General features: G+C 39.8%; 1 protein-coding gene across 1 annotated transcript; it reads left to right on the forward strand.

The window, feature by feature from the left end:
- The first annotated feature begins 3828 nt into the window (after nt 1–3828).
- LOC127418205 (microtubule-actin cross-linking factor 1, isoforms 6/7-like) lies at nt 3829–8335 on the forward strand. Its single transcript, XM_051658655.1, has 4 exons — nt 3829–4276; nt 4477–4541; nt 4795–4850; nt 6772–8335. Exon 4 carries the CDS (start codon nt 7075–7077, stop codon nt 8239–8241), a length of 1167 nt encoding a protein of 388 aa, XP_051514615.1. The 5' UTR covers nt 3829–4276; nt 4477–4541; nt 4795–4850; nt 6772–7074; the 3' UTR covers nt 8242–8335.
- Nucleotides 8336–11958: the final 3623 nt, after the last annotated feature.

An 11958-nucleotide genomic window follows, 5' to 3' on the forward strand; every position in this document is an offset into this window, starting at 1 on the left:
GTCAGCTTCAGCTTCTGGCTAGCAGATCGTGGAGATGATGAGAGCTGCGGTCCGCCATTGCCCGGCCGTGCAGGTGATGAGCTGTACACTCCCCGTATAGCACAGGCACGCACTGTCATAGAGATCATATTGTCAACGGAGCCTATTCCATGATCATTATCGGTTTACATGGGCCCAATTAACGCATCACAATAAAGATCTCAAACTTCAAAGTAAATATCTACTGACAAATGTTTAGTGACATATTTCCTGTACTGACACATTTCCTCAGTGTGCAAAGCTGTTCCTATGTCTAACAACTTAAAGATCCAGTTGGATCCTTTTGTTCTAGTAAAAGTAAAAGTGTCTATAATTTGAATACTACATTTATCCTTTTAAATGGTTTATATGATCACAAAATCATATAAACATAAATCATACATATGACAAATGCAATATAAAGTTTGAAAAACTGCTAGGCTTGTATCACACAGTTGCAACTTCCATATAGAACACTAGGTGGAGCCATAGAACAGCAAATGCCACTGTTCCTGTTAAACTAAACACAAGACTTTGGTACTGTACAAGAAGGCAGAGAATAACTCTACCTGTAGGAATTATTAACACATGAGATATAACATAAAATAATAATAATAATAATAATAATAATAATAATAATAATAATAATAAAATTAAAAAAACGGTAACTCTACAATAGGGTTCCATTCGTTGACATTAGTTAATGCATTAGGTATCATGAACAAACAATGAACAATATATTGTTACAGCATTTATTAATCTTAGTTAATATTAGTTAATAAAAATGCAATTGTACATTTTTTGTTAGTTCATTTTTAGGTAGTTCATAGTGCATTAACTTATGTTAACAAAAACGTTTGATTCAAAAAATTTACAGTTTGTTGAAATTAACATGAACTAAGATTAATAAATGCTGTAAAATTATTATTTCATGTTAGTTCATGTAAACTAATGTTGTTAAAAAAAATTACAAATGGAAGCATATTGTAAAATGTAGACAGATCAGAAGTTCATGGGGCATACAATCAGTTTCTAACTTTTTGAATGTGCATTTAGCATGTTAAGGATCTGCAAAGCATTTAAATTAGATGATGTTTATTAATAAAGTATTATAAAGTGTTACCATCATTAAATAAATGACATTTTTTGTTTGGCTTTGCTTCTGTTTTAATTCATTTTGAGAAAGTGGGTCATGTCTTTACCAGTTAAAACATATTTATTGAGATATACCAATACATAAATTGCAAAAAGATATTAAAGATGCAGAGGGATACGTTCCCTGTGTATAGATGCACATTTACAGTACACTATAACACAAATCTTGTGATCTATAGCATTTAATACAACTCATTAGTAAAAGATTTATAAATAAAATGTAAAAAGGAAAGAAAAAATAATTTGTTTCTTTATAAACTTGCAGATCTGCCTATAACTTTGAGACAAGTGGTGGCAATCTAAACTTCTGTACTTAAAAGTTTGTATATATAACATTTTGACCCAATTGCAAATTGGCTAATATTATTTGCTCCAATCTAAAGAGAAACAGTAATCCGCAGGGTCAAGTCCTCCAAGGGCCAACACTCTGAGCTTGTGTGCTTAGGGTGCTTCAGTGGCAAGTTTATTTATGAAAAGTGTGTATAAATAGTGCAAGAGGATACTGTGTGGTTAGGGGTCGTTAGGTCGGGAGCTGTGAATCCTAGGAGGTGGAGAGATGAATAGCTGGCATCGTCTTGGGAGGGCCAGCGATGAGAGGTATTGATAGGTCATGTTGAAAGAGATACACCCATAATTCCAGACACCTGGTCGCCCTCCATTCACACTGTCCCCTCACATAAGGTGCCGCTTTTTAAAAAACTTTTCTGTAGCCAGCAGAGGAATGTCTAGAGTCAACTCCGACTTGACAAATTCACTTTCCACCCTTGGATGTTTTGGTTTTGATGACATTGCTTCTAATAGACATGATTTTGGACTCCAGACATGAATGTACTGCAACGTGTGAAGTATTTTTAAACCGTACTACCAAAAAAAAAAAAAAAAAAAAAAAAAAAATATATATATATATATATATATATATATATATATATATATATATATATATATATATATATATATATATATATAGATAGATAGATAGATAGATAGATAGATAGATAGATAGATAGATATAGATATAGATAGATAGTACTGTGCTAAAGTTTTAGGCACTTGTGAAAAATGTTGCATAGTGAGGATGTCTTTTTCATTTATCAATTAATGTCATACAAAGTCCAGTAAACATAAAAAAGCTAAATCAATATTCGGTGTGACCATCTTTGCCTTTAAAACAGCACCAGTTCTCTCCTATGTACACCTGGACACAGTTTTTCTTGGTTGTTGGCAGATAGGATGTTCCAAGCTTCTTGGAGAAGTCACCACAGTTCTTCTATCCATTAAGGCTGTCTCAATTACTTCTGTCTCTATATATAAACTCAGACTGACACGATGTTCAGTGGGGGGCTTTGTGGGGGCCATGACATCTGTTGCAGGGCTCCCTGTTCTTCTATTCTAATCTTTTCTATTTGCAAAAGTAATGTTTGGGAGTCTAACATTTATATTTCCTATTGACACACTAAAGCTGAAGATATAAATAACCATCTTAAGACAAATGCTTTTGTGAAACACCTTATGTGCCAAAGACCTTTGCACAGTAATGTATATATATATATATATATATATATATATATATATATATATATATATATATACACACACACACACACACACACACACACACACACACACACACATATACAGTATATTTTCTTTTCATCTAAAAATCTAAATATTTTATGTCTCAAATACAAACATTAAAAAAAAAAACATCTATATATTATGTAAAAGATCAAAATTTTGTCAGGTAAACTAAAATGTTCTTCATCTGGTAACTTCAAGTTAACTAGCTTTATTCAAGTCAAAAATATTATTTAATATTACTATATCTACTGAATACATTATATTACAACACAAAAGTCATTTTAAGGGTCATGTGGTACAGGGAGATAAATATGGCAACATATTTTTATTTTTTATCTTTAGTGATAATGTCCTTTCATGAATTACAGTATAAGAATGACATGTTACAGTAATGAGAATGTAGTAATGTAAAATATAATTTATTTTAATTTATTTTTAGTTATTTATATATTTATTTTTATTTGGATTTAAATACGACTTGGACATCTTCTTGACAGGATTTGTGAGAGTTACCCTGTTATATGCTGGAACAAGATATATGTCATATATGCTTGTTCTAACAAAACAAATCTCTAGTACATGTCACACATAAGGTTTTTTTTTTTTTTTTTTTCAGGGTCAGTCCAAAGGACTAGTATAGGATTTGTTCTACTGTGCCTCTTATATAATTTGTCTATAATTCTGATATAATTATGTTGTGGGTCATGTGATTGCAACAACAGAATCCTGTTCAATATATTGTGCTGTTGTTTATTCACTTTCTTTTTTCCTTCTTTCTTTCAGGTATGGGCAGGCAGGTATGTATGTGAAAGTGTCTGAAGCAAAGGCTGCATGGGTAAAATGGATTACTGCTGCCTGTAGCCACTGAGCAGCTCACTGCCACCACTAATAAACTGTCCTGATATATACTGTCATTCCCCATCTGCTTTGATTTAATGCCGATTACCCAGCCTCCTCCATTGCCTCTAAGCTCTGATTGGTCCACTGACGCGCTAAGCCAAGGCAGCTTATAGTATTTGTAAAACAAGTGACACAAAGAATGCTTGTTCCATGGCTGGAAACCGTGAGTGTGTTTTCCTGGAGTGAGCACTGGCTAAGGATGTACAGTAGCTGAGGGCCATGTAAACCTCATACATACCTTTCAGAGCAGGTTGAGCATCACAGAGTGACTTTGCACAACCACTGATAGCAAAGTCGGTGGCATCCTGTGGAACTTACACCTGCAGTGGAAGGCAAAGAGGGGCACTCTGGCAGCTGAGAGGAAAATAGAGGACAAGCAGGAGATTTGGATTGGATATCAGGCACTCACGGAGAGGACCTGGAGTCTGGAGCTAAAAGAGAACACTATGGCTGTTTTGTGACTGAGATACATGTTTTGGATAACAGCTGGGGGATGATAAGATCTTTCACGTGGAGGACGCAGGGGCCGAGAGCTTTATCAATGAGCTTGTGCTCTTCTCTGTGAATCAAGAGACACAACCAACACCACCACTGCCAAGCAAAGGCAAAATGCTTTCACTTGAAGGTAATGTGTCTTTTTGCTTTGAGTATCATTTTTTTCTATTTATGTTTATTTTGAAGTAGATAAAGGAATTAATTTCATTTTAATACTTAATATTTTCATTAATTTAACATAAAATTTCAGCTGCTGCTTATTTAGACAAATTATGCAAACTGATCTCACATAAAAATCGACATGTGTGTGCTGATTTTTCTTTGTTGCAGCATGAGCTGTGATGCCTTCTGGAAAGGCAAGAAATTACATGGAACATTGACATTTAATCCTTGTTGTGAGTAAAAAACAACATTGCATTTGCACACCTTTTTATCAATCTTGGGCAATTGCATGCTTATTTTGACTGTTCACTTTTCTTAGTAGTAATAATTGATTTATAGATATTTAAAATTTAGATACTGGTCTATACTAATGCTACACATGTTTTGCAAATCGCAAGATTTGACTAGACTCTAGTACTGTTGTAGTTCCACTGTGCAGCATGTAGTTACACAGTGAGTTACCATGACAACTAATGCATAAAGTAGGTATGATCTTTGTATTACATTTCCTGGAGGTGACAAAGTCAGACAACCATCACAGGGTACAGTATATTACAATGCCTGTTATATGCAGCTGAGCCGGCTTTTAGCTTCTAAGACCAGACCACCCGTTTGGTGCCAGGACCCTGCTGCTGCCAAAGTCACCTGGAGGTTGCTGTCATAGGGCTACTTAGCTTAGTAACTATATCCCCAACACTGATGCTATAGTTGTGGTCAGAGCTAGAAATATACGCATTTGCTTAGGTGGAAAGAAACCAACCTTTGAATGCTTTTTTATGTTGTCTCTATCTATCAGTCTGTCTGTCTGTCTGTCTGTCCATACACACAACTATGACATTAATTCAAGTCAAGTCATTTTTATTTGTATTGCGCTTTTCACAACACACATCGTTTCAAAGCAGCTTTACGGAAAATCATGCATTAACAAAAATTGAAACTGTAATATCTCTAAAGTCTTAGACTAATCATTGTGTAGTTTGATTAAATATGATTGTAAATTGTGTATAAAAATTAAATAATTAAATAATAATTGTATTTAGAACCCCTGTGAGCAAGCTGAAGGCGACTGTGGCAAGGAACACAAAACGCCATAAGATGTTGGTTAATGGAGAAAAATAACCTTGGGAGAAACCAGGCTCACTGTGGGGGCCAGTTCCCCTCTGGCTAACCAACATGAATATAATGCCAATATTAGTTATTTATGTGCAGTGCAGGTCATGGTTAAAGATTAGTAAACTAAGTAAGTGTTAAAGTCCAGTGTTAAAAAGAAGTTCACATAGATGCATTGTCCTTTGTTAGTTGGCTGATGAAAGCTTTTGTTGGCTTTTAAATGGTAGTCTATGTATTCCATTTCAAGAGTGTAGTCCATCAGTAGACAAAGGTGATGCTGGCAGAGATCAATGAGATGCATCGCAGTTCAACTGGCAGGCCATTTCGGTGAGGTTCGGTGGGATCCATCCTAAGTTTAATGTTCAGGCAGTGGCATTTGAAGTATCCAATGTCTTACAGTTGGAGTTGGCATCAGTTCATCCTCTGAAGTCCAGTTGGGAGGACATTACCTTTTCTAGTATTTCCGACATAATTGGTAGATTTGAAATCAGTCTGTAATTATCCAATTCTCCAGGAACAAGCTGTGGCTTCTAAATAAGTGGTTTGATAACTGCCATTTTTAAATTTCTTGGGACATATCCTAAGGATAGTGGCGAGTTAATAATATTAAGAAGAGGTTCTGATATTACAGGGAATACCTCTTTTAAGAGCTTAGTTGGTATTGGATCTAACATTCACTACCGGTCAAAAGTTTTGAAACACTTATTCTTTATTATAATTTCTTTTCTTCACATTTTAGAATAATAGTAAAGTCATCAAAACTATGGAATAACATAAATGGAACTATGGGAATTATGTTGTGACTAACAAAATCCAAAATAAATCTGTGCTATATTTTAACATCTTCAAAGTAGTCACCCTTTGCTTAGAATTTGCAGACATGTACTCTTGACATTTTCTCAACCAGCTTCTTGAAGTATCACCCTGGGATGCTTTTAAACAGTATTGGAGGAGTTCCCATCTATGTTGGTGTCATGATTCACTGTTGTTTGCCTTGTGTTTCTCCCCTGTCATCTGTTCCTCCTAGACTACACTTCCCATAATTTCCTGCCCTCATCACTGCCAGCTGTCCTTGATTGTTTTCACCTGTCTTTCATTTCTCAATACCTCAATACCATTGTGTATATAATGCCCTGTTGTTTGCTTAGTCCTTGTCAGTTGTTATGTGTTTTGACCTCCTGTTTATTGACCCGTTCCCTTCATAGATGTTTTGCTCGTTTCTGTGTTTTTCCCATCATGGTCGTTTCTTTTGTTCCTGTGTTTATCCCGTTAAACTGTATTTTATTTATTTTAATATATACTGTTTTGCTGCACCTAGATCCAGCTCTCGTGACTTCCTTCCTTATGTTACAGAACAACTGACCACAAAATGGATCTAGCGGCGTACTTCGTACAGCTGAGCCAGTCGGACCTATCAATTAGAGAGTTCTCCCATTTCTTCTCCACCATTGCCATCCACACTGGTTTTGATGATGATACCCTGAAATCCAACACGCCGGGGAATTGCCGGGGACCGGAGATTGCACGTGGGAGGAATATGTGAGGCTAATCTTAGAGACACTCGCTGCAGAGGATCCTCCTCTCGCAATCATGGATCCGACTTCTGAGTCTCCCATGTCTTAGTCTGCACCACGCCATGTCACAGCCAACAAGTCAATGCCCACGCATGCCACGGTCAACGAGCTGGAAGCTTTGTCTGTCCCAGAGCCAGCGTTGTCAATCTCGTCCATCCCAGAGCCAGTGTTGCCAGACTCGTCCATCCCAGAGCCTGCGTTACCAGCCTCATCCGTCCCAGAGCCTGCATTGCCAGCCTCATCCGTCCCAGTGCCTGCATTGCCAGCCTCGTCCGTCCCAGAGCCAGCATTGCCAGCTTCGTTCATCCCAGAGCCCACGTTTCCGACATCGGCCTCCCGGAGGAGGGGGAGACAGGCTTCCATTTCCAAGTCTCAGCCCATGTTCATGACCACAGAGGTTGTCTCCGTGTCTCTGCCCATGAACATGACCACGGGGGTTGTTTCCAAGTCCCAGCCCATGTTCACGACCACAGAGGTCATCTCTGAGTCTCTGCCCATGTACACAACCACGGAGGTTGTTTCCAAGTCTCTGCCCATGTACATGACCACGGAGGTCGTTTCCAAGTCTCAGCCCATGTACACGACCACAGAGGTCGTCTCCGAGTCTCTGTCTACTCCCACGACCACAGAGGTCGTCTCCAAGTCTCAGTCCATGCCCACAACCACAGAGGTCGTTCCCGAGTCTCAGTCCATGCCCACGACCACAGAGGTCATTCCCGAGTCTCTGTCCATGCCCACGACCACAGAGGTTGCTCTCGAGACTCTGCTCATGTTCACGACCATTGAGGTAATTTCCCAGTCATCCTGGACTCTTAGCCTCGAGCCTGCCACGGCTCTGCCTTCTACGGCTTCGCCCTTCGAGCCTGCCAGGGCTCCGCCTTCTACAGGTTTGCCCCTCAAGCCTGCCACGGCTCCGCCTTCTACGGCTTCGCCCCTCGAGCCTGCCACGGCTCTGCCTTCTATGGCTTCACCCCTTGAGCCTGCCACGGCTCCGCCTTCTACGGCTTCATCCCTCGAGCCTGCCACGGCTCTGCCTTCTACGGCTTCGCCCCTCGAGCCTGCCACGGCTTCACCCCTGAGCCTACTACAGCTCCGCCCTCAGAGTCTTCCATGGCTCCAGTCTATAATCTGTGGCTGCCTCCCAGGCCTCTTGACCCTATCTCAACCCTGTGGTAACCACCCAGGCCTCCTGACCCTGTTTCAGCCCTGTGGCCGCCAACCAGGCCTCCTGATCCAGTCCCTACCCTGAGATGGTCTTCTGGGTACTCTGGTATCCTTGGTCTCCTGGCCGTCCGCCTGATATACTCTGGTCTTCTGGGTCTTCTGGCCGTCCACCTGATCTGCTCTGGTCTTCTGAGTCTCCTGGCCATCCACCTGATCTGCTCTGGTCTTTTGGGTCTCCTGGCCATCTGCCTGATATACTCTGGTCTCCTGGGTCTTCTGGCTGTCTGCCTGATATGCTCTGGTCTTCTGAGTCTCCTGGCCATCTGCCTGATATACTCAGAAGACCAGAGCGGATCAGGCAGACGGCCAGGAGACTCAGAAGACCAGAGCAGATCAGGCGGATGGCCAGAAGACCCAGGAGATCAGAGTATATCAGGCAGATGGCCAGGAGACTCAGAAGACCAGAGCAGATCAGGTGGATGGCCAGGAGACTCAGAAGACCAGAGCAGATCAGGCGGATGGCCAGAAGACCCAGGAGATCAGAGTATATCAGGCAGATGGCCAGGAGACTCAGAAGACCAGAGCAGATCAGGTGGATGGCCAGAAGAGGCCATCCGCCTGATCTGCTCTGGTCTTCTGGGTCTCCTGGCTGTCCGCCTGATCTGCTCTGGTCTTCTGGGTCTCCTGACCGGCTGCCTGATCTGCACTGGTCTCCCTGGTCTCTCGGCTGTCCACCCGATCTGCTCTGGTCTCCCTGGTCTTCCGGCCTTCCACCTGTTCTGCTCTGGTATCCTTGGTCTCCGGCTCCATCTTGGCCCTGCCTCCCTGACCAGCCTTCCTTTGGCTTCAGGAGCCGCCCATTAGAGGGGGGGTTCTGTCATGATTCACTGTTTTTTGCCTTGTGTTTCTCCCCTGTCATCTGTTCCTCCCAGACAACACTTCCCATAATTCCCTGCCCTCATCACTGCCAGCTGTCCTTGATTGTTTTCACCTGTCTTTCATTTAATCATTACCATTGTGTATATAATGCCCTGTTGTTTGCTTAGTCCTTGTCAGTTGTTATGTGTTTTGACCTCCTGTTTATTGACCCGTTCCTTTCATAGATGTTTTGCTCATTTCTGTGTTCTTCCCATCATGGTTGTTTCTTTTGTTCCTGTGTTTACCCTGTTAATCTGTACTTTGTTTATTTTATTAAATACTGTTTCGCTGCACCTAGATCCAGCTCTCGTGACTTCCTTCCTTATGTTACAGTTGGGCACTTATTGGCTGCTTTTCTTTATTATTTGGTCAAAGTCATACATTTCAAAAACTTTTTTTTATTAAATTTTAGTTTTATAATGAAATTAATTTATATGGTGGCACAATTATATTTTTGTCTACAAAACTAATTTTAAACATTTAAGCATACGCCTTCAGATCAAACGATTTTTAAGATCATGAGAAACATTTCAGTCAAGTGTTTCAAAACTTTTGACCAGTAGTGTACATGTTGTGGCTTTTGATATTTTAATAAGTTTTGTTAGCTCTTCATGACCTATGACAGTGAAAGATTGAAATTGCTCATGAGGAAAATTATGAGACAGTGTTTTCTGAGGTGCTGTGACAGTTGATTGCATAGTTCCAATTTTATTTCTGATTATTTCAATTTTATCAGTAAAGAAATTCATTAAGTCATTACTGTTGTGCTGCGATGGAATATCTGGTTCAGTAGATGCTTTATTCCTAACCAATTTAGCCACAGTACTGAATAAACACCTAGGATTGTTGTGGTTATTTTCTGTGAGTTTGCTAAAATATGTTGACCTGGCAGCTTTAGTGCTTGTCTGTTGCTACAGACACTATCCTTCCATGCACCGCGAAATACCTCTAATTTTGTATTCTTCCACTTGTGCTCCATTTTCCAAGCTGCTCTCTTGAGAGCATGAGTGTGATCACTGTACCATGGTGCAAGGCTTTTTTCTTGAATTTTCTTTAATTGAAGGGTTGTGACACTATCAAGAGTGCTAGAGAAGACTGTATTTATATTTTCTGTTATTACATCAAGTTCTTCTAGACTTTTTGGCTTACTGAGTATGTGAGACAATTCTGGAAGATTATTAGTGAAGCTATCTTTAGTGCTCGAAAGAATAGTTCTACCTGAAAGATAGCGTGGTGTAGATTGAGTGACATTAGCTGATCAAGAGGTAACAAGAGATGAGGTAATGATCTGAGATGTCATCGCTCTGTGGTAGAATTTCTATAGTATCAACATCAACTCCATATGACAGAATTAAATCTAGTGTATGATTATGGCAATGAGTTGGTCCTGTCACATTTTGTCTGACTCCAAGAGAGTTGAGAATATCGATAAATGCTAATCCCAATGTGTCATTTTCATTATCTATGTGAATGTTGAAGTCACCAACAATTAAAACTCTATCTACATTAACTACTAGATCTGATAGAAAATTTGCTAATTCACCAAGGAAATCTGAGTACGTCCCGGGTGGTCTATATACTGTAGCAAGGGCTACAAGCATTATTAGTTCAAAAGACTTAAACTTATATCCTGTCCTCTGAATAACACCAAAAACTTCATTGTAAATTGTAGCAACACCTCCTGTGTGAATCCTGTGTGAATTAATAAAATTTCACTATAAATGAAGCTGCATTACTAGTTTTCAGGCGTATGTGCAGCAGCAAAGTGTCTGTGAAACCTAAGAACCTCACGGTGTTCTATTACAGGAGATCTTACTGGTTTTAGTTTCCTGTGAACTCCAGGCCTTGGTGGGGTTTTGAGGGTATTGTGTATAGATGTGTAGGCAGGTATAACCTGCTTTTCCCAGCCTGTGGCTCTAGACTTGTCCCTCACATCTCTTGAGCCTTTGTGTAGGGCCAGATTCCAATTACAGCACGAGTGGGTGTGTGAGCAGGCTAACAAAGTGAGAGCAACATGGAAGCCTCTGAAAAGTGGACAGAGGACTCTCTGTCCACAGGTAAAACTATCCATTTGGGGGATCTCACAGCAATCACAGGGCTAACAAGGCTCTGTTGCAGGGGGGAAGGGGTAATTTCTTACACCTCTGATGAGGGAACCTTTATTCACTATACCGTTTAAAGAACAATGGAAGGAATCCTGTTGAGTATGTCAACTGATAAGCTGTGTCAGGAACTTGTGGAAACGTAACTTTTGGGTAATGTTTATGAGGACTATCCTTGTGAGGAAGATTCACAAATAAATGCAAGAAAGTTCTGAAATTCCTGAAGCATTCTCTGGGATTTCACAAAGTTTCTCTGTGTCACAAAGTCTGTTATTTCACTCAAAGGTGTTAATGCCTTGAATACGCCAAGATCCCCTTATGCAGACCTATGAGAATTTATGTCACTTGGATTGTTGTTCACTCACTGACAAGATACACGATGCAGATACATAATTTATATATAGGCATGAGGTTATTTGATTCAGCTCAGGCCCAAGAAAGAGGCAAAGTAATAAAAACAGAATTTCCCTTAGGTCGATGCAGTCCTTCAGTGAAGGAGAAATGTCTAAAATATTTTAACTTGGCCTGTGCACACAGCATATTGAATATTTTTCCAGCATAATGAAGAAAAAAAATCTGGCAAAAGTAAGATCCAAACAAATGGTTTAAATAAGATTTATTTAAAAACGCTTAATTATGCTAAGTATACGTGTGTTCAATTAACGCCAAAGCAATTATAGTTTCTTTGCCATTTAATTTTAATTAAATACTTACACACTGATTCCAAAAGGTCTGCGGGTTGATTGGATGATCAAAAGAAATCAAACCTAAATAAACAAATA

The sequence above is a fragment of the Myxocyprinus asiaticus genome, chromosome 27 (assembly GCF_019703515.2).
Source record: "Myxocyprinus asiaticus isolate MX2 ecotype Aquarium Trade chromosome 27, UBuf_Myxa_2, whole genome shotgun sequence".
Taxonomy (NCBI): Eukaryota; Metazoa; Chordata; class Actinopteri; order Cypriniformes; family Catostomidae; genus Myxocyprinus; species Myxocyprinus asiaticus.

What these genes read in the sequence shown, in the direction of transcription:
- LOC127418205 (XM_051658655.1), top strand. Translation starts at nt 7,075, where the DNA reads ATGCCCACGCATGCCACGGTCAACGAGCTGGAAGCTTTGTCTGTCCCA.